The 21,916-nt window shown below is 48.8% G+C and overlaps 1 protein-coding gene and 1 long non-coding RNA gene across 3 annotated transcripts in view; one reads left to right on the top strand and one right to left on the bottom strand.

The window, feature by feature from the left end:
* Positions 1-17,006, bottom strand: part of AJAP1 (adherens junctions associated protein 1) — a 148,481-nt gene extending 131,475 nt beyond the window's left edge. The window contains exon 1 of one of the 2 annotated variants that reach the window (XM_075906275.1): positions 16,455-17,006. In XM_075906275.1, the coding sequence (XP_075762390.1) occupies positions 16,455-16,483 (29 nt within the window). In that variant the 5' untranslated portion in view covers positions 16,484-17,006. The remainder of the gene's footprint in view (positions 1-16,454) is intronic. The other variant, XM_075906276.1, reaches the window with a different exon arrangement.
* Positions 17,007-19,300: 2,294 nt separating this feature from the next.
* On the top strand, positions 19,301-21,134 carry LOC142819394 (uncharacterized). The gene is made up of 3 exons (XR_012897263.1): positions 19,301-19,475; positions 20,509-20,702; positions 20,863-21,134. It is a non-coding gene; the product is annotated as an uncharacterized LOC142819394 (long non-coding RNA).
* The last annotated feature ends 782 nt before the right edge of the window (positions 21,135-21,916 follow it).

Raw genomic sequence — 21,916 nt, 5'->3', positions numbered from 1 at the left:
ACAACTTAATGTACGTAAGAGCCTTTGGTGAGGGACTTTGTTAAAGGCTTTCTGGAAATCCAGGTATACTATATCTACTGGATCCCCCTTGTCCACATGTTTGTTGACCCCTTCAAAGAACTCTAATAGATTAGTAAGACAGGATTTCCCCTTACAGAAAACATGTTAACTTTTGCCCAACAAATTATGTTCTTCTATGTGTCTGACAATTTTATTCTTTACTATTGTTTCAACAAATTTGCCCGGTACTGGTGTTAGACTTACCAGTCTGTAATTTCCGGGATCGCCTCTAGAGCCCTTTTTAAACATTGGGGTTACATTATCTATCTTCTAATCACTGGGTACAGAAGCCGATTTTAAGGATAGGTTACAAACCATAGTTAATAGTTCTGCAATTTCCCATTTGAGTTCTTTCAGAACTCTTGGGTGAATGCTATCTGGTCCTGGTGACTTGTTACTGTTAAGTTTATCAATTAATTCCAAAACCTCCTCTAATGACACTTCAGTCTGTGACAAGTCCTCAGATTTGTCATCTACAAAGGACGGGTCAGGTTTGGGAATCTCCCAAACATCCTCAGCCATGAAGACTAAAGCAAAGAATTCATTTAGTTTCTCCGCAATGACTTGATCGTCTTTACGTGTCCTTTTGTATCTCGATCATCCAGGGGCCCTACTGGGTGTTTAACCCACTTCCTGCTTCTGAGGTACTTCAAAAACACTTTATTACCTTTGGAGTTTTTGGCTAGCTGTTCTTCAAGCTCGTTTTGGCTTTTTTTATTGCATTTTAATTAATTTGGCAGTGTTTATGTTCCTTTCTATTTACCTCACTAGGATTTGACTTCCACTCTTTAAAAGATGTCTTTTTATCTCTCACTGCTTCTTTTACATGGTTGTTAAGCCACGGTGGCTCTAACCCCCTGTCTCAACCTGCAGTCCCCTCCCACACTTCAAATCTCTGAGAGACAGCCTGGAGCCCCCTCCTGCACCCTGAACCCCTCCTCCCAGGCCCTACCCAAGAGGCTGCACCCTCCCCACTCCCAAAGTGAGTGAAGGAGGGAGGGGAGGGAGAAGCCAGCAAGGGAGGGGAATGTAGTGAGAGGGGGTGGGGCCTCAGGAAAGGGGTGGGGCTAGAATGTTCAGTTTTGTGCAACTGGAAAGTCCGCAACCCTATCCCAGCCCCGCCCCCACCCGTAACATACAAGTCCAGCTGAAGAACCCTCAGTCTGGTGACCTGTACTTCACTGTCACCATGAAATTCTTTTACAGAGACTGGGGGGAACTCAGCTACGGATGGGAACAGACCTTTGCAAAAGGCACTATAGGCGTGCGCAGCACATTTCATTAGGGTGTGCACCCAGGGAATTTTATTTTATTTTTTTTAAAGGCGAACATTTATTGAAGACTCAATCATAAAGGATGTTATTTTTATTCATTAAACAAACTAAAGAAACTAAAATTTAACTAAACTTATTTTTTTTTAAATTAACAACTAAACTTTACTGAAAAGAGCGTACCGTGCAATTAAATTAAAATGCAAAGTCACTTTTTTTGAGATATTAGGGTGTGCCTGGGCACACCCGGCATACCCCCTGCACACGCCTATGACAGGCACCCTCCCATACACGCAGGACTAGCTTTGTACCCCAAATATTTGCACATGAAAAAATCAAGGTCCAGGCAGGAGCATCCAGGCATGTGTGATCTGCGGGATGGATGCCATCTCCATGTGCCAATGGCTTTGCAAGGCTTTGAGCCCTGGACCCGTTCAGTTCAGAGAGGGAGGAGAGGGAAATATAACAAATGGAATCCCGTCCTGTTAAGAGTAGCTCATGCTGCCTTGCCTCGAGATACAGCCCCTAACAAATGCCTCCATTCTGTTGCATCAAAATTATCAACATTAATTTTGGCAGAGCATGTGTGACTTTGAGGGGAACCCCAGATAAGTTCTAAATGCCTCACTTCATAGGACATCAGTGCTCAAGAGAAGTACAGGGCCTCTTATAAAGTCAAGGAACAATCGGGAATGTAAAACATTCCCCCACCCCACCCCCATTCATTCAGGAAAAAAAATCTATTAAACAGCCACCGCTGGTACCAAAATGAGCTTGCTCCTTTTAGAGAGACGGCTTTATCTCTTCCAGCATTTGCGGTCCCAAGCAGAAAAACGGTATTAAAACCACGGGAGAGGGAGCACATGGCAAGCAACACACACGGGCTCTTCTGCGATTCAGAAAGGGGCGTCGCAAATGGTCAAGTGACAGTGGCCCCAAAGGGGCAGAGGCAGATGTCTGCTCACGCTGCTGAAGAAGCAGGAAATGAGGATTCCTTCGTTCGCTGTTTGCTTCCCTGGGCATGAATCACTGCGTTTTCACTGGGTGCTGAAGTGGCTGTTCAAATCCATGTCCATTTAGCATTAATTAACGCTCCATTATTTAAAGACTTGCTTGGGGGAGAGGAGGAGATGACATCATAACAGGAGAGCATGTGTCCTTTTGGGGAACTAATTATACGGAGGCAAACATCACACCTGGAAGAGCTGACATTGCCCGAACCCGAACACTGCTCTGATACTCCTGCACCACACGGGGTCTAGTCTTGTGGGCACAGTGCAACACTCAGCATCAAGAGTTACCCATTCTAGTCCAAGCTCTGCTCTTTTGTACTAAATAACAGACATTAAAATGGCAAAGCACACAGGTCTGATTATCTGCTCTTCATCTATCCAGACATTTCTTGCTTCCTGAATGATGATCAACCAGTCCTTGTAGCCCAGGAGTGCAACCGTTTCGAGGATAGTTGCTCAGCTAACCTGCCATCCCCATCTCTCATTTATAGAGCTATAAAGCAATGCTTGAGAGCGGATGTTAGCAATGTCCTTCTTAAAACCTGCTGCTGCTGCTGTAGAAATGTGTGTATTGCTAACATGTCCTGCTGCTGGGAGTGAGGGATGGCCAAGAGGTAGTGGTTAAATTCCATAAAACAGTGGTTTTATTGGAGAACAATAAAAAGACTAGGAAGTGGCTGCATTTAGGTTCTGGGATTCACGTCTTGAATTTCACACCCATGAAGCTCTATATATTCCCAGTCTCACTCCAGGCGTTAAACAGTCCCTTCCGGTCCAGGAGCTGCACCACAGACTTGAGTGTGTAGGATCAGCGCTTCAGTTCTCCTCATACATAGTGTCTCAGACATGCTCAGCCCTCCTTTGTCTGTTTGTCTCTCTCACACGCACACAAATGCACATACCCCTTCCTTCTCTCTTTCACTCTGTGAGCTACGTCTGTCCCCCACCCAGCCACATCCTTCGCACGCTCATTTCTGCCTGACTAGGCTCTACTCGCTCCTGCAGCTCACCAACACAGGCGCGCACACACCAGCCCAGCACAAAACGTGTCCCTTTGGCAAGCAAGTGTTTACTACTTCCAGACTGGGCCAGATTCTAAGCTTTGTCAATTTTTACTGAGCCATGACTCAGGCAAAACTCCCTTGGAGTTTCACTGAGAGGAAAGGCTGAGAAATGTTGCAGTCTTTGACCCTGCTGTCCAGCTTGGACACAAAATTTCTTTGCCATGGGCAGTTAAAAGCATGCTCAGAGGTAAATTCAGTCCATACCCTTTTCTACCAGTGCCCCACACTTCTCTGGGGCTGTGTCTAGACTGGCCAGTTTTTCTGGAAAATCGGCCGCTTTTCTGGAAAAACTTGCCAGCTGTCTACACTGGCCACTTGAATTTCCGCAAAAGCACTGACTTCTTACTGTAAGAAATCAGTGCTTCTTGCGGAAATACTATTCTGCTCCCGTTCAAGTAAAAGTCCATTTTGCGAAAAAGGACCAGTGTAGACAGCTGAGATTTGTTTTGCGCAAAAAAGCCCCGATCGCAAAAATGGCGTTCGGGCTTTTTTGTGGAAAAGCATGTCTAGATTGGCCAGGGACGCTTTTCCGCAAACAGTGCCTTTGTGGAAAAGCATCCCTGCCAATCTAGACGCTCTTTTCTGAAAATGCTGTTAACGGAAAACTTTTCCGTTAAAAGCATTTCCGGAAAATCACGCCAGTCTAGACGCAGCCTGGATGTATACAGAGCCTCCTTCATCATAGAAATACTTTGCTCCTGTTTGAAGCCCTTGTCTTCAAGCATCACAAACATGAAGCTGTAGTCTACACTGGGGAGTTATTTTGAAAAAACCCCTTCCCCCCCATTTCGAAATAACAAGCAGAGCGTCCACAGTACCAAGCCCTTTATTCCAAAATAAGGGTCTAGTTATTTCAAAATCTGTACTTCTACTGTCCTCGGGGAGTAACTCTTATTCAAAATAGTTATGTTGGGTGTTATTATTTTGAATGGATTTACTTCAAGATCATTTCCTAGTGTCGAAATGCCCTAAGAAATGGCATTGATAGCCTAACCCAGCAAGCCCAAATCAACAAACTGTATCACGTGAAAAGCACTGTATTTATAATTGCTGGTGGTATTACTTATCAGTACGTATAAGGTGCCAGCACCTATTATAAGAAAGAAGTCCCAATTCTTCAGAGCTGGCACTTCCCAGATTAAAGCTGAAGATGAACAAAGAGGGTGGAAGTGCTCCTCCCCCCCCCAAGTTTAATGTCTTCATGATAACCAGCAAAGAGGGGCTGGGCTCCATTGCTCTTGGAGATCAGCAAAAGGACATGGGAGACGTTAGCCTCTGACTTCAGTTCAGTACCAGCCAGCAGCTACTCTAAATGATTAAAGAGGAAAGATAGTTCAGCCACTAGGGGCATAACCCGGGACTTCAGAGACCACACGTACAGTTTCCTGCTGTTCTAAATTCTTATGAGCCTTGATGAAGTCCTTAAAGGCCCAAACCTGAAAGATATTTAGGGATCTGTGATTTGAATGGAAGTTAGGAGCCTAAATACCTTTTGAAGATTAGGACCCTAACCTCTCTGTGCCTCAGTTCCCCATCTGTACAATGGGAATAACAGCACTGTTCTGCTTCAGTGGGGGTAGTGAGGGTAAATATACAGTCCTGTGAGGCGCCCAGACACTGCAGTGACAGGAGCCTGCTAAACGCAGGAGATCAGGAGAACAACAGAGCCCCACAAAATGCCCACTGAGTCCTGCGCAGTGCAGCCATGTCACTCCCAGGACACTAGACAAGGTAGACCAGGTAGTATGTTTTATTGGACTGACTTCTGTGGGTGTGAGGGGCAGGCTTTTTGTGCCACTTCCACGCTCGTCTCTCTCCCCAACAGAAGTTGGGTCCAATAATTGGATCCCCATAAAAACAGAGTCAAAACTGGGAACCACCCCAGTCAGAGCAGAGAGGCCAAGAGCAGAAAGGTCCTTGCAGAATGGGCTCCCCAGGCATGGGCAGAGGCTCAGCAGAGCAGTGCATGTAGTCTTGTCTGGCCCCTGCTCCCCTCACACCTTCTGCCAGCCTGAGAACTCACAAAACATCTTGCAACGCTCTCTGCATCACAGCCAGGAGCAGGGGACGGAGGGGGAGTCACAGGGGCCAAATTCTGCTCTGGTACAGCAGAGCAAATCCAAAGAAAGGAACGGAGTAGCCCGGTTAAATCCCGGTAGATGAGAAGAGTTAGCACCTGGTGTATAGGGCTGGCTGGAAGAGGGTTCACTCCCTGAGCAGGAGACCTAGCTCAGGTGTTTGCCCTCTGGCCACTGATGGTCAGAGAGCCCAGCTGGGTGGGGAGGCCGGAGCTGGGCTCAGCTGGAGCGGATGAGGCTATCAGCAAAGGTTATAAGAGAAGCAAGCTCAGAAGTATTGCTCTTTGGCTAGAAGCCAGGCTAGGCTGGGGGTGGCTGGGTGCTGAGGGTACATGGTCGTCCTAATTCAGCTAAACCCTGAGCTTTCCCCTTCTCACCACTTGCCCTGCTGCAGACACACAAGATTTGAGGTCTCATTTTGGCAGGGGCCATTAGCTCTGTTCTTTTACATGCCCCTGCTGCCGGGGGTCATGCTTAGTTCAGGCACCAAAGCTGGTTTTGCTCCCTCTCGTCGTTGTTGTTGTTGTTGTTGCATGGCCTCAGAAATGCTGCATCATTGGACACATTAATGAAACCAATTTCCAACTCTTTCTAATTGCCCGGCCTTTGGGTTCTCTTCTCATGTCTTCATTCCTCCTTGGCCCTCGGGAAGCTGGAAGGGCAGGCTGAGCACGGCACCTAAACTCCCTCTTGCCATATGCTCCCTGCTCATTAGTGTAACACACGCACCCTGAAACTTTTAACGAGCATTTACAGCTTCATGAATTAACTAGCCAGAACCAGCATCAGAGACCATTAAAATCCCCAGGGGAAACACAGGCAAAGCAGCCACTCCCTACTGAGCTATCCTAGCCGCTCTGCAGAAAGGGACCGAGCAGAGGAAAGAGATTTTTTCCTTGAAAGTTTTGAAGACGAGTATTTCCTCTGCTTGGTTCTGGTCACTTTCAGGTGTGGCTGCCCAGAGGGACTGTAATGCACATGCCACAGCAATGGCAGATCACGCTCTCTTTAGGTACCAAGGTTTCTGTGAAATAACCTTTGAAAGGCTCCGACTCTCCTGCCACTGCAGGATGTTCATTATTTGGGGATTTAAGGGATGTTCTGCACTGCTGAAGCTTCTCCCTTCCCCCAAGTCATACAGGGAAATAGAACCCTATAAAACCATATAAAAAAAGAGACTGAATCACCAGGCAGGGGAAAGGCTGGCAGCCCATCCAAGCCTGTCACAGCTCCAAGCCTTCCACCCCCAGGTGCCCTTTAGGGAGGAGGGAGCTGCAGAACCTCCCCCCGCCCCTTTGTACCAACACGTGGCTGTCTGTTCCCCTTTGTCAGGGAGTGAGAGGAAAGGGCCCCGTTTGCTGCCTTCCTCACTCTGGCTGGGGAGTGTAGGGGGCAGACGAACCTGGATCTGCCCCAGTCGGGGCACATGCACCTCTCCCCTGGCTGTGTCCACTGGAGTTGCAGCAGCCATGGCGAGGGACTTTTCCCATGTCCCTGAGCTGCTGCAGAGAGAGAGAGGGTTAGGGTTGTCCTCTCTCCCAGGGGTAGCCTGCACCTGAACCCCTCTTTCCCCGTCACCCTACACCCTGAGCAATGAAGAAAAACAAAAACTGAGTTAAGGGCCCGAGCAAGGCTGGGTAAATCTTCTAGTTTAGGAATTCAATTAAGGCAATGAGGAGAACATGTAGATCCATCTAGTCCCCTCCTTGGCAGTGCCATGTGCTTCAGAATAAGCGAAAGCAGCACTGCAGCGCACGGTAGATGTGGGATAATCTCTCCCCACCTGATCTTGGAGGTCTCCCATTAACCCCTAATAGCTGTAGTTTGGTGGAAACCCTGAAGCATGAGGTGACAAGAGACCATGCAAGGAGTTATGGAAGAAGGAGTCTGTATTTTGCTAACAGGGCCTGAGACCTTATGCTCCTAGCCCCCCTCCATCCTTATTTCTTGATCAGTGCTCCAGAGGAAACTGACCAAGTCCTCACCAGTCTGAGCTGAGGGAAAATTTCTTTTCTATTATGTAGTTAGGAAGTCTGACCCTGGGCCATGTAAGCCCCTGTTGCCCAAATACTATGGTGATTGGGCAAGCTAGAAACACCTGGACAGACCGATGAGCTTAAACTAAATAGCATGATTCTTCACTGCTCCATAGTCAATACCCCAGTACACCCACTGATACCTCTCTTCTGCGTTTTCTGCATTCCCAGTAATGGGGAATCCGTTAGGCCAGAGAATCTGTGAGCCACGGAATTCCAAACGCTAATCAGCTTCAGAAGAAAGAAACCCCAAAGATTCCCTATAAAGGGCACCATGCACCTTGGTCCCACATGGTGTTTATTTTGGGAGTGTTCGTATGCTCTCTTGTGTAACTGCAAGCAATGCTACTAATAAAAATTGTATTTGCTTCCATTTCACTCGTTTTCACTCAAGGTACGTCTACACAGCAGCATTGTTTCAGAATAACGGCCGTTATTCCAAAATAATGCAAGTGTCTACACCCCAATCCCGTTAGTTCAAAATAAATTTGAAATAACAGATGGCTTATTCTGACTTCTGTAAACCTTATTCCACGAGGAATAACGCCTCTTCTGAAATAGCTATTTTGGAACAGCAGGCGTATGGACGCTCCACTGCTGCTATTTCGAAATAGCTCCTCCCCACGGCCATTCAAAGTCATTACTCCCCAGTGCCTCCCGGGGCTCTAAATCGAAGTATCATATCCGCATTAGGGGAGCCTGCCTCAGATTAATCTTGAGGCTTCCCTGTAGCGTAGACATGCTATTTCGAAATGAGCTATGTTGGAGTGTTTCTTTCAGAAGAGTTTATTTCAAAATAAGCGTGCTTTGTAGATGTAGCCTCATTTACATAGTAAGTCTCTTCAGAAAGGATCTGCTTCCTATTATTCTTATGCACCTTAGAGAAACTGAGAGTATGTCTACACTACCCCGCTAGTTCGAACTAGCGGGGTAATGTATGCATACCGAACTTGCTAATGAAGCCCGGGATTTGAATTTCCCGGGCTTCATTAGCATAAAGCCGGCGCCGCCATTTTTAAAAGCCGGCTAGTGCGAACCCCGTGCCGCGCGGCTACACGCAGCACGGGCTAGATAGTTCGAACTACGTAGCCACGAGGCGTACAGATAGTTCGGAATGGCTACGTAGTTCGAACTATCTAGCCCGTGCCGCGTGTAGCCGCGCGGCACGGGGTTCGCTCTAGCTGGCTTTTAAAAATGGCGGCGCCGGCTTTATGCTAATGAAGCCCGGGAAATTCAAATCCCGGGCTTCATTAGCAAGTTCGGTATGCATACATTACCCCGCTAGTTTGAACTAGCGGGGTAGTGTAGACATACCCCATGATATTTATGTTGTTGGGTCAGAGCTAAACTGTGAAGGTTCTGCTTGAAAACAATTAATTCCTAGATGACCTGTAAGTCTAAACCACAAAACACTTCCCCTATATTATTTAATTAAAATACTTTCCAAAATTATTGAATACATGCTTCAGGAAGAAGAACTTCTATTATTTTATAGTTAATGATCTGTCAATCTGTCTCTCTATCTTACAGTTTTACAGTGCCACCCATCATTATTGTGTCTGAGCACGTATCTATCAATAGATATGTACTCACCTACTTAAAGCCATTTCAAGAAAATCCTGGGAGAATTGACAAGTGCAGGTGCTGAGACTAGAGAAGAAAATGATAAAAGCTGGAAAGTAGTAGACATTCCATGCCAGGCAAAATTTCAATTCAGAAAGAATCCACCTAAAAATAAAACTAATGTTGAAGGATAAAGATGGGTAAATCTCCCTCCATTAAGTTCAGGCCACAGATTGAGTTTAAACCTCTCCGCAGTCCAAATTCTATCAACATCTTTCAGAGTGAAATTAAATGAAGTGCATGTCGATCCTAAGAAACGATGCAGATTGTAACCATCAAGCTCTTGCGGCTGAAGTTGAAATAAAATGAGTCTAAAGGAATATGCATTGCTGTTTTGACTCTTTCTTCAAATGGACAGTTGGGGTCAGAGGTTCCTGTTGTAGCTATTTATAGCAGTTAAACACTTGTTCTATTTCACAGGGAATTTAGTGCAGTAGCTTCCCACTTCCAGACAAACCAGGCCTTTTTCACCTGTCTCCCGCTGGGCACTGAAAACAGCAAGTCACTTTGGAGAATCTCAGCCGTGATCTCTCTGTGCCGCTGTCACCCCCCAAAAAACAGGAGGTGTTCATCTCTGGGACCGTGCCCTGTGCAGTGCTGGATGTTTAGGGAAATCCAAAGCAAAAAGCAAGAAAAAAACTTCCTCCCCCATTCCTACTTCATTCTTGCTAGTCTTCCGGGAGAGCCCCTAAGACGTTTGTTTTGCAGAGAGGGAGGAGAGAAGAGGTTCTTTTCATGGGGTCCAAACTGGCCTGGCCTAAATCTACTGTTACCTATTTATCATCACTCCCAACTAATTACAGTAATGCTTCCCTGAGTTCAGTACGATAGCTGCACGCTAGCACCATGTCTTCCACTCTCCCAGGCAGGGCATATCTAACTCCCTTAATCTCTCCTCCTAGTCTGTCTCCTATTAGCTCCATGGAAAGGTGTAAACATTTTCACAATGACTCTCAGACAGGCCCAGAGCTCCCACATGCATCCTATAAAGCTGCTGTATGTGGCAGTTCTGATCATGTTTCTCCACTGCTTGTATACATCCATAACCAGACCTGGGTAACAATGAGGCCTCGTGGGCCAGATTTCAAACAGAGAAATTGAGATCAGGGATGCAGCCAGCTGTCCAAGCTAATCTTTACAGCAGTTTAGACTCAGCTGTCATGTTACCCTTTGAAGAAAATGTAGCAATGATTTATTTCAAACACGTGACTGTGGTATAACGCAAACTGATGCAGCGCTATTCAAAAGCCCAGAACAGATGGGCAGCTGGCTGACCGTTCTAACATTGTATTTATCCATACAAGAGTCCAAGGGCCTGTTTTTATGGATACGGATGAGCTACCGTGCATTCTTCCAAAAGACTGCGTGGAGGGAGTCTAGGACTCAGGGGGTGATCATGTAAGTGAATGCTGGACTGACAAGTTGCCTTTCTAGGGCCAGCCAGGACAGCACGCTAATCATTGAACCCTAGGACTAGCAGAGACCTCAGGAGTCATCGAGTCCAGCCCCCTTGCCCAAAGCAGGACCAATCCCAACTAAATCAACCCAGCCAGGGCTTTGTCAAGCTGGGAGATAAACACCTCTAGGGATGGAGATTCCACCCCCTCTCTAGGGAACCCATCCCAGGGCTTCACCACCCTCCTTGTGAAATTGTTTTTCCTAATTTTCTACCTACATCTCTCCCACTGCCATTTGAGCCCATTGCTCCTTGTTCTGTCATCTGCCCCCACTGAGAACAGCCTCTCTCCATCCTCTTTGGAACCCCCCTTCAGGAAGTTGGAGGCTGCTCTCAAATCCCCCCTCACTCTTTGCTTCTGCAGACTAAACAAACCCAAATCCCTCAGCCTCTCCTCATAGGTCATGTGCTCCAGCCCCCTAATCATTTTGGTTGCCCTCCGCTGGACTTTCTCCTATGTGACCACATCCTTTCTGTAATGGGGGCCCCAAAATTGGACACAACACTCCAGCTGTGGCCTCCCCAGTGCTGAATAAAGGGGAATAATCACTTCCCTAGATCTGCAGGCAATGCTTCTCCTAATGATCCCCAATATTTTGTTAGCCTTCTTGGCTACAAGGGCACAGAGCTGGCTCAGAGCCAGTTTCTCATTCACTGTAATCACTCAGCCATATCTAACGTGGAAATCGTTACAGCTCCCCGTGTTGAGCACAGGAGAGGAATGCAAGTCGGACCATTCCCCAGGGAACACAAGGTACAATCTCTATGAAGCTCTTAGGTGCTCTCAGCCTAGGGAACAGGCGCTACAGAATAAAAGCCTCCAAAGCAGCTGCAGGATGAGTTGCCTGCTCAGTGACTCAGCCAGCTTCCCAGCTATCACTCTGTTGAATACACATAATAAAAGGCAATACTGTGATGACTCCAATATTATTACAACAATTATTCATACCATCGAGAAGAGGGGTGTTGATATCAGCACATCTCCCTTTTTCTCATCTGTGAAATTGCTGCCTGTTACAAGGTATGAACTGCTGCATAAAAGTGCAGTTTATTCAAGTATTATTGTAGCTGATAACTATCATAGTCACTGACACTAGATGAATTTCTGTGGCAATCAATTCATCCAGCAACAGCTTGCTGGGACTCAAACATGGCATGGATTTACTAGAAGTGAGCACCTCTTTAACTCCCACTCGTTGGTATGCACACCAGCACTGAGAATGCAAGGTTCACATCTTCGATGGCTTGCTGAATCTATGTGAAATTGATGAGAGAAATGCACATGAACTTTTTGTTTCTGCTCTAACTATAGCCCCTGTAAAATTCTCTCAGTGCAAAAATACCAGGTGATTTTAATGACATGTTTTACAGAACCAAGGAGAAACTGCAAAGCAGCATGTTTAATTATGCCACCAATAGATTTTGATCTGAAAATGCTGTGAAGATGCAGCTAAAGAAGGAACATTCTCAGCTACAGCTAAAAGAAAAACAACAACTCTGACACGGCTGTGTTTATATATATGTAGCTGCAGCCCAAGGTGCCACAGGAGGATCACATTTCTGGATTGCTCAGTTGCTCAGCTCTCTGGTAAGGATGGAATGGATCAGGGTACTCACAGTGTTGGCCACGATAACAGCAATTAATGGAAGCTCTCGATGGCTGAGGGGATTAGAAAATTAGTACAGGAGGCTGAGTCTCTTGAGGATCACTCTTTCTCTCTGCTCAGAAAAATTTTGCAAGAGAAAAGTTCCCATTTTAAAAAATGGAGAAACTAGAACTGAAGATAAATTAGAACTAAAATCTTAAGAGTAAGTCTTGCTCCTGATTGCTTTCGGAGCACAACTGCTCTCCAGCAGCTTTGCTCTTGGAGCAGGAGGTAACAGTTTCATCAGGGGACCAGAGAAGCATCCTTCAGAGCCATCAGGGCCTAGATGAGGAGAAGGTGCCTGGGTGAGCTGGAAGGGCCTTTTGCTTTTTTTGATGGTGCTTCTCCAGTGGCTCTTCAAGGAAAATTACAGGAGAAAGGTCAGAAATAAAGCCAGAAAGTAATTACAGTTGAAGCGGAAGCTGATGAGAGAGGCTATAGCAGCAGAAAAGGTTAGGAGTGAAGTTCCTTGTTATCTCTTATTAAAAATAAATCAGAGGCAGAGAGCTGATGAGGCCAAGTAGAGCACATAGTTCCCAGGAGATGGAATGGTGTGTCGGACTCCCGAGGACCAGCAAAGAAACCCAAGGAACCCTTCAACTATCCACAGGAAACCAAGCATGTCACTTCCCTCTCCCACATTAAGGCTTAAGCACTGAAAAAGCAGAAGTCTTCTATGGTTCCACAAGCCTTGTCTGCCAGCCTGACCCTACAACTCTGCTTACTTCACTGTGGCCTTCCCCTTCCGGGCAAGTCAAGTGGGGATGAGGCATGAAAAGTATCTTCCATACCTGACCTAGCAGTAATTCCACAGGGTCACTGTGTTATTGTGGTCACACGTTTCATGCCACGGACACCTGACAAACCTCATCCTTGCAACTGAACCACATCTCCCTGGCATGCAGATGTTTTTGTTTTTCAGTTTAATGGGCTTGAGGGGCTGGTATGTCAGACCAGCTGCAGGGCGATGGACTGATGGGAAGAGAGCATGGGGTACAGCCAAAGGTGGATGGCAAATTTATTGGGCACCTGGTTCTTCAATTAATCCCATGGCTGTCACCACCCCAGAGATGGTGGGTAGCTGCGGATGTATTAACTTCCCGGTAAGAAATACAGCTCAGAGGAAAAAATAGAAAATATATAAAAATAAACAAACAATAAAACCTCTCCATATTTCAGAGCTTAATCATCAATGAATTGGTCCCTCTGAGAGCCTGATCCCAAATACAGTGAAGTCCATGAGAGAGCCCCCATTAGCTTCAAAGAGCTTTGGATCAGGCACGTAAGGTCTCTGACATCCTCAACACAGCTCTCTCGAAATTCAGCCCAGGCTGCCCACTCTGTTGGCCTCTCCATGCTGAAGGCTCACAACCAAAAAATAAAAGCCCCGTCTCTAATGAGACCAGGTCTATGCTGCAGACACCCAGCGCCTCCGTGATGGAAAAGATGCCTTGTCTCATTTTCTTTCAATGCCCCTGCTAAGGTAGAATTGTTCACTGCCTTCATCTCAACCCATCTATTTCAGCAGCCTCACAACCCTCCCCCACCCTCAGGTTTTCGATTGCAGGGTGACAGCTGTGTAGCACAATTTTAAAAGTAGTTTTTACTGGTGCTAGACGGCAAAGCTTTCATCATGCAAAGGGCAGCAAGCAGGAAGAAGCAGAGAAAGCTGTCCAGCAGACACCTGGACTCTCAGTTCCCTTTAGCAAGAGACTAGAAGAGGATCACGTCTGTCCCACCAGGAAAATAAAAATCATGCACATAATAACCTATGCTTCCAAACACCCTACACAGCTTTTTTTTTTTACTTAAACTTTACCTTGCCCATTTGATCAAAACCCTAGTACAATCCTCTAATCTCACTTAGGCATGTCTTTCTGCCAATCACAGAACAACGTATTGTTTTCCACGGATCCTTTTTCCCTGTATTGCTGCTTTGCCTTCATTGTATTTCAGTGTGGTGAAATTAAAAAAATATATATTCTTTTAACTATTCAAATGTCTGCAGACAGAATTGGTATGTTTTAGCTCCCTAGGTGCAGCATCATAGTCAGAACAAGACTTTAGCCAGATGAGTTCGCAGCAGTAATAAAAATGTGTTACATAACGCTTAGATTCTGTTCCCCTTGGGTTGTAGCTCTTGATTAATCTACAACTTGCACCATTCTGTCTATCTGTCTACCTACCTGCTTTCTCACCCTACATATTCACATGATCCCACTTTACTGTACTAAAGAAACACTTGGAAGCACCCTGCCTTTTCTGATTACTACTTTGGGAGTCCATAGAAAACAAGAGGCAGACAGCAACTCACTGAGCAAATCAGACACCAAATTTGATAGGGAATCAGTGAGATTGAATGAAATTTCCATTTTGTCTGGAACCAAGACTAGCCAGCTTCAGTCCCAGTACTTCTCTGAAAGTAGACAAGTAGTCTGGATTCACACTCAACTCAGTACCCAACCTCAGTATGTTCATTATTTAACTCCAAAAGACCCGTCATAGCTGATTTTTCCCCTTTGTGAAAGCACAACCGGTGTGGAAAGTCCTTTCGTCCTGTTCAGGTAAACAGATTTGCTAAATGCTACCAACTGTGCTCACTGGAATGTTCCCTGTGCAACCTCTCATCCTTCCACAGTGACAGGAAAACTCCTGCATGAGCCTACATCAGGTTTATACTGTCTTGACACGATAAACAGACTGAGGTTCTACCCTTACCTAGAAACTTCATGGAGTATTTTACAAAATTAGTATTTTATTTCTGCATTCCAAAGAATGTGGTATGAACCGTTACTCTTGGGCATACTGGTAGATCAGTCTGAGAGTAATGGTTCATGCCCACAGGCATACACCCCCAAAACCGACTACTAAGTCACATAGCTTTGCAATGAATCTCCATCATCATTCACTGGATTTGGGAGGATTTTAGCACAGGTGGGGACTTGCTCATAAAATCTGGCTCCTTTTCCTCTCTTTCTCTGTCCAAAGCAAGAGTGTAGTGCATCCCAGTGGAGAGACATAAGAAAAACACATTTGCTTTTCCCAATTTCTTTCCATCGCTCTACAGAGAGTATCACAACGTTCCCTCTCCGAGGAACACAAATACTTGCACACAGAAGTTAAACCTTCAGCACAGCTGGTGCCACTCGCCCTTAGCATGTCTGGATATTCACCATCAGATGTGATTTATATATTTGTGTAAATACTGCATACATAAGTGCAGAAATCCCTTTACCAGATTAATTTCTGAGCCCCAATAGTTTACTTCCACGTATCACCTCATTTCAGAGGAAAAGAATTGTTTTCTTCTTCCCTTCTTAAAAGCTGATGAGGTGCGGAGGGGGGGAAGAAATATCCTTACATGCTAGAGTTGTTTTTATTATACAGACCTATTCACCCACTGGTTCCTTCTAGTTAAACACACCGAAATCTATCAGGGACGTCTGCTTTAACGCTTCCATGTGCACGCACAGACTGCTGCTATAGAGGGGGTCTCTGGTTATTTACAGATATTTATACAGACCCACGGATTAGCCAGTGCAGGGTTTGATTGTTTTTCAGCCCACCTCACCGCAGCCACGGGTGCGTCGCTAAGCCGGCGCTGCGATGTTCTCCTAGAGCCCCGCTACTTGGGTCAGCCCCCGCGGCGTGCTCGGAGAAGGGATTTCCGCGGGGTGCGCACTGTGTGGACCTCTCATGACCCGGGGCCATAGGAAGGGACGCAGGGAATCCGGGCTCCGTGGCCCCACTCCAGCGCCCGGCCGAGGAATCCGGACCTGCCAAAGTTCCGGGCAACTCCTGCCCGCGGCTGGCAAGTCCCAGCCAATGCCTCCTGCACCAGGCTGCCCGCGAGGGGGGTTCCCCAGCCCGCTGCAAGAGAAGTGCCCCGCGCCTCTCAGCCCGGCCAGGACTTCAGGGGGGCAGCTAAAGGTCGGCTCCTCTGGCACCATCCAGGCCAATCACGGGGGGGGGGGGGGGAGTCAGGCCAGGTGCCCCCACATCCCCCCACTGAAGCGAGGCAGAAACCCCCCAGAAGCGGGGGGGGGGAGGTCCAGCCAGGTGCCCCCACATCCCCCCCACTGAAGCGAGGCAGAAACCCCCCAGAAGCGGGGGGGGGAGTCAGGCCAGGTGCCCCCACATCCCCCCACTGAAGCGAGGCAGAAACCCCCCAGAAGCGGGGGGGGGGGGGGTGGCCCGCGTCTCTTACCTGCTGGCTGGGAGCTGTTGTATCCACATGGTCACGTCTCCGCGGTGGCAGGCTCAGAGCGTCCTCTCCCCAGCCATGGGTGCCGCCCCCCGCGTACACAGCCGGCTCCTGCCTGGGCTCCGCGCCGGGCGGGCGAGGGCGGCTACCGCGGGGCGCGCTCCATGCCCCGGGCGCTGCGCTCAGCGGGCAGGGGCCGGGAAGCGAGACATCCCTGCGGAGCGCGGGCGAGCCCGGCTGCTGGCGGCGGAGCCGGGGGGGGGAGGGTTCTAGACCGAGCCCCGCCTGGGGGGGCAGCCGGAGGAGGGGGACGGAGATGGGGGCCGAGCTCCCCGGCGCCCCCGCCCAGTCAGGGCGCTGTCCGAGGTGCTGGAGCCCCGCGCGCCCCCATGCGCGCCCCAGGCTCGCCAGGTGCCTAGCCCATCGGGGGCGGGCCGCGGAGCTGCCGGGAAGGCGCTGAGGGTCGAGGGGGTCCGGAGGAGGCGGGGGGGGGGGGGTCAGCCCAGCAGCCGCCGAGGCGCCGGCAGCAGCAGCAGCAGCAGCAGCATCCGTGCAGCCCGCGCGCTCCGCCGGCCTCTCTGCACCGCCCGCCTCCCGGGCAGCGGGTCCCAAGTCCGCGTGGGCCAGCCCCGGCTGACGTCACTGCATCCCCCTCCCCCCCGCCGGAGGATGCTGAGCCCCGTTCGCAGCAGGACACGCGGACCCCCGCCGCCCCCCCCCCTCCCTCGGGCTGGCCGCTCCGCCTCGGGGTCTGCCGGGCGGGAGGGGGTACATGGGGGGGGGCACCGAATGAGCAGGGGGGTTGGCACGCGTATGTAGGGCAATGGGCGTGCGGTGGGTAGAGTTGCAGTGTGGGGGTTTATTGGGGGTACATATGGGATTGCAGTGCATCGGGACACTGCGTAGGGGTGCATAGCGGATTGCAGTGCCTCGGGGGCGCTACATCGGGGTGCATAAGGGATTGCAGCGCAGAGGGGTGCGCTGCATAGGGGATTGCAGTGCATGGGGGTGCGCTACATCGGGGTGCATAGGGGATTGAAGTGCCTGGAGGCTTTGGGGGTGCGCTACATCGGGGTGCATAGCGGATTGAAGTGCCTGGAGGCTTTGGGGGTGCGCTACATCGGGGTGCATAGGGGATTGAAGTGCCTGGAGGCTTTGGGGGTGCGCTACATCGGGGTGCATAGGGGATTGAAGTGCCTGGAGGCTTTGGGGGTGCGCTACATCGGGGTGCATAGGGGATTGAAGTGCCTGGAGGCTTTGGGGGTGCGCTACATCGGGGTGCATTGGGGATTGAAGTGCCTGGAGGCTTTGGGGTTACAGTGCAGGGGGCGCACAGGGGATCGGGGGTTCAGTGCACATGCGTGGGGGCTGCACGCACGCATGGGGGGGTCTGTGTGGGGCTGGGCGGGACCCGGGACTGAGCACTGCCGGGCGGGGCGGGTCCTGTGCAGTCCCCGGCTCCTTTCACTCACCCTCCCTGTCGCCTTTGGGGAGCGAGGGAGGGCTGGGACCAGGAGCGCGTGAGAGCGTTTCCATGGCAACTGGGAGGCTGGAGAAGGAGTGGAAGTTTCCCACCTGGTGGCGGTGGGGGCTAGGCAGGTGGCTAAGCGGCTGGGGGGGGGGGGGAGGCGGTGGAGTTTGAGGGGGAGGAGTAACAGGGGTGGAGCCTAAAGGGGGCAGCAGGACTGTCCCTGGGCTTGGGCCGTGCAGGTGGGAGCTCTTCCAGACACCCCTCAGATGAGCACTGACCCTCTGTGCTGCTGCACTGGCTGGTTCCTCTGCAGGGCAAACAGGGGCCCCTGTCCTCCAGGGCTCTAGCTGCCCCCCTGCAGGGCTGGGAAGGGGGCTGTCTGCCCCTATTTCCCATTGCACAGGGGGCTGGGCGGCTGATGGGTCAATCCCCTGGCCCACAGGGCAGGATGCTCCAGAGGTGGATGAGCAGTGAGTACAGGCCTAGCTGAGCATGACTGTGCAGCGGGTAGAACTTGCCTCTTGGCCACTGGGCCATGGCAGGACGTTTGATTGCCCTGCCCCAGCTGCCTACCATGGAACGGCATTTGGGGCCATAAAATCCCTTCTCCCTTTGTAACCTGCTGCCACATTCCTTTCCACCCACCCACTTTTGTGGTGGTGAATTCATGGGCGGATAGGCACTCTTCTGGCTCCATTGGCTGGCAGTGGAGGCATGAATAAAGGCAAGGCAGGAGTACTAGACTGGCCACAATGGTCTCATGCCTACCTGATAGCCAATAAGCAATGGCACTTCTGGCCTCCTTCGTCCCTGGGGAAGGAGGTATCTTATATTTAGTGCCTTATAAGCTGAGGGCACTGAAAGATGCCCCCCTTCTAGTGATGGAACTCTATAATGAAAACAACAGAGCACTAGCACAGATCATCCGCAAGTGCTTTAACCACACTGTCTTGCATGCCTGTCTGAAGTGGGTTGAGACAAGAAGGAATGGGCTTAAGGGAGGTTTAGGTTGGACATTAGGAAAAACTTCCTACCTGTCAGAGTGGTAAAACACTGGAATCAATTGCCTAGAGAAGTTGTGGAATCTCCATCACTGGAGATAGTTAAGAGCAGTTTAAATAAACATTTATCAGGGATGGTCTAGACGGTGCTTGGTTCTGCCGTGAGGGCAGGGGACTGAACTTGATGACCTCTCAAGATCCCTTCCAGTTCTAGTGTTCTGTGATTCTACCAGTCAATGAGATAATGGTAGTTAAAACACTGACAACTTCTTGGATTCTTGTCTTCAGTAGACTTCCCAGGGATGCCCGGCTGTGAGCATCCCTGGGGAATGTTTCAGAAGAAAGTCTAGGGTACAATTCTGTTTTTTTTACTAGACAACTCCCCTGCCATGGACTTGGGGAAGTCGGTTTGGCTGTTACCAGTTGGGACGGTTTCCACCATCACTTCTTTTGGTCTGCCGCTGTAACATAAAGATCCTGCTTTCTGAGGAGTGCCATGTTGGCTGAAAACCTAGTGAAATGATACTTTATTTAGTGCTTTGGGGAAAGAAGGTATGTTGTGTACCGCACATTATTGTCTGCAGTTTCCAGAGCCTGCACTCACGTTTATAAGATGTCAGAGGGGTCACCGTATGATTCTGTAACTTTAAAAACAACATGTTGTCCTGGGGCACATAAAGATATGTCCAGGGGTGACCCAAGGCAGGCTGCCAGCAGCTGGTACCCCAGGCGGAATGCACGATCGGTGCCCCTGCCTCCACAGCCCTCAATGGCATGAAGTCATCATTGGGCACCCCGTTTAACGCAGCGCCCTAGGCGATGGCCGAGTTGGCCTATGTGCATGGGCCACCCCTGTTCGGGATACCAGAGGTATCCCAAAATAGCTACCCTGCGTCTTTTGAATGCGTCCGCTATTCCAAAATATAGCAGACATGCTATTTCACCATCCCTGTAAACCTCATTGTACAAGGAGTAAGGGATGGCTCGAAATAGCACTTTGTTTCAAAATTTGGTGCTCTGTAGACTTGAAATAGACTCAAAATAAGCTACACAATTTGTGTAGCACAAATTGCGTATCTTATTTTGAGTTTAGGGTGTAGAATCTAACCAAAATACAGAGAATCATGAATTTTGGAGGGTAAACCCCACGTCCTCAGTTGAATTGGCGTGGATATATAAGCTGCCATCATGTTGATTTTTTAACCCGCGAGTCAGATGGTGTCTCCCCAAAGCAAAATGTGGTATTGAAGTAACTTTCTGTTCCAGGGCACGTTATTTTATCTGTGCTTTGGAAAGAAGAAGGACCAAGATATGTTGGCAGCTTGTAGGGGAGGAGCAGCAGACTGCCTTACTGATGGCACTTCCTCGTTTAATTCAGTGCACTCAGAGCAAGGTTGTGTTGGGGAATATGTTCTAACCTACACAAGCGTGCATGCTGTCCTACCTGGACATATCAGTGTAGGCTACACTATACACCACAGCTGGCCACACAAGGAAACTGACTCCAGCTGAAAGATGCACATGAACAACCTTTTATGACAAATCTTGTTTTTCGAAATCTGACCCCGTATGTTTGATGATGTAGGAGAGATGCCAAGCAAATGTGACTCATGCAATGCCCAGAGCTGCTCCAAAGAGTCCTTCTGTTCTTTCCATCTGACCGAGCAGTTCCACTCCAAGAGGTGCTGTTGGTATGAGCAGAAGGATATTTCGAGGGGAACAGTCTTCAGGCTCGTCTACATGGGGACACTCAGGAAAATGAAGCTGAATTCACCAAAGGTGTGAATGTAAAATGGATTAAACCACATTCCAACCATGTGTGCCCACTCATTCAGAATTAAAGTAGCCTTAATTCAGTAGCGCCACTTTAATTCTGAATGAGAGTATCCACTCTGGAGTGTAACAGATTTTCTTTCTTTTTTTGCTCATTTTATCACAGTGCCTAGAAGCCCCAGTCCTGGACTTTGATCCCTTGGCTGCACAAACACAGAACAAAACAAAATAGAAAAGGACCAAAAGGCAAGATGGAATCTGCACCGTAACTGTGAGGGTTTCATACAAAGAAGTGCCAGGTGTAGCAAACATTGATGCAGAAGGATGAGAGGTTTCTTTAGAGGCAAGAAAACCAGTTCAGATAAAAGGAGTAATAATCTTCATCCAGAACCCAAAGTGAACTGAATTTAAATGTTATCCTGCATTTGAAAAAGTTGGGTGATGTTTCATTGCCTTTACTCTAATTAATAAATGTCTTGCACTATTATGGACTCACTCATATGCTCTACTGTTATAATACCCTCTCTAATCCCAAAACCTCAAAGTGCTTTACTAAAATCCCCATTTCTCAGGTAGGTAAACTGAGGCACAGAGTGGGGCTCTGACTTTCTTATGGTTATAAAGTGAATCAGTTGCAGACCTGGCTCCTGACACTCTGCTCTGAGCACCTGACCACATTCCTACCAAAACCCACATGCTTCTGCATGTGCAAGTTGCATTTGTGACCAGAATCCAGACACACATTCGCTGAGTGCTGAAAGGTGTTCTTCTGGGAGGGCTCTTGACTTTAGAAATCACTCCCTTCGCTTGCTCCTTTGGCCTGATGGAGAAACACAAAATAGGGGACGAGCCCATAGTCGTGAGAGCTGTGACACAGAAGGGAAATGTCAGAAGCATCAGGATATTTGCAAGTGGGCTGGGAAGATGAAATCCATCACGGACCACCCAGAGTAAGGCTGAGATGTGCAGCCCTGTACCCTTCACCATCCAGGGACACTCCTGGGCCTGTGAGCCCCATAGCCTGGCAGAGTGATCACACCCCCTTCACTCCACTTGTGCCGGGAGACCACTAACCCCAAGTAAACCCGAGGCCTGTGTTTCATATAAACAGAGCATGTGGGCTCTTCCTAATCTTTACACCCACTATACAGGGGACCCTTTCCAGAGCTGCTCCCCCACTGCAGCCCCAATGTTGGGCTTAAGTTGGGCCAAACGTTTTG

This window comes from Pelodiscus sinensis, chromosome 23 (genome assembly GCF_049634645.1).
Source record: "Pelodiscus sinensis isolate JC-2024 chromosome 23, ASM4963464v1, whole genome shotgun sequence".
NCBI classification, from domain to species: Eukaryota; Metazoa; Chordata; order Testudines; family Trionychidae; genus Pelodiscus; species Pelodiscus sinensis.
This window is presented reverse-complemented; position numbering and strand designations above follow the sequence as displayed.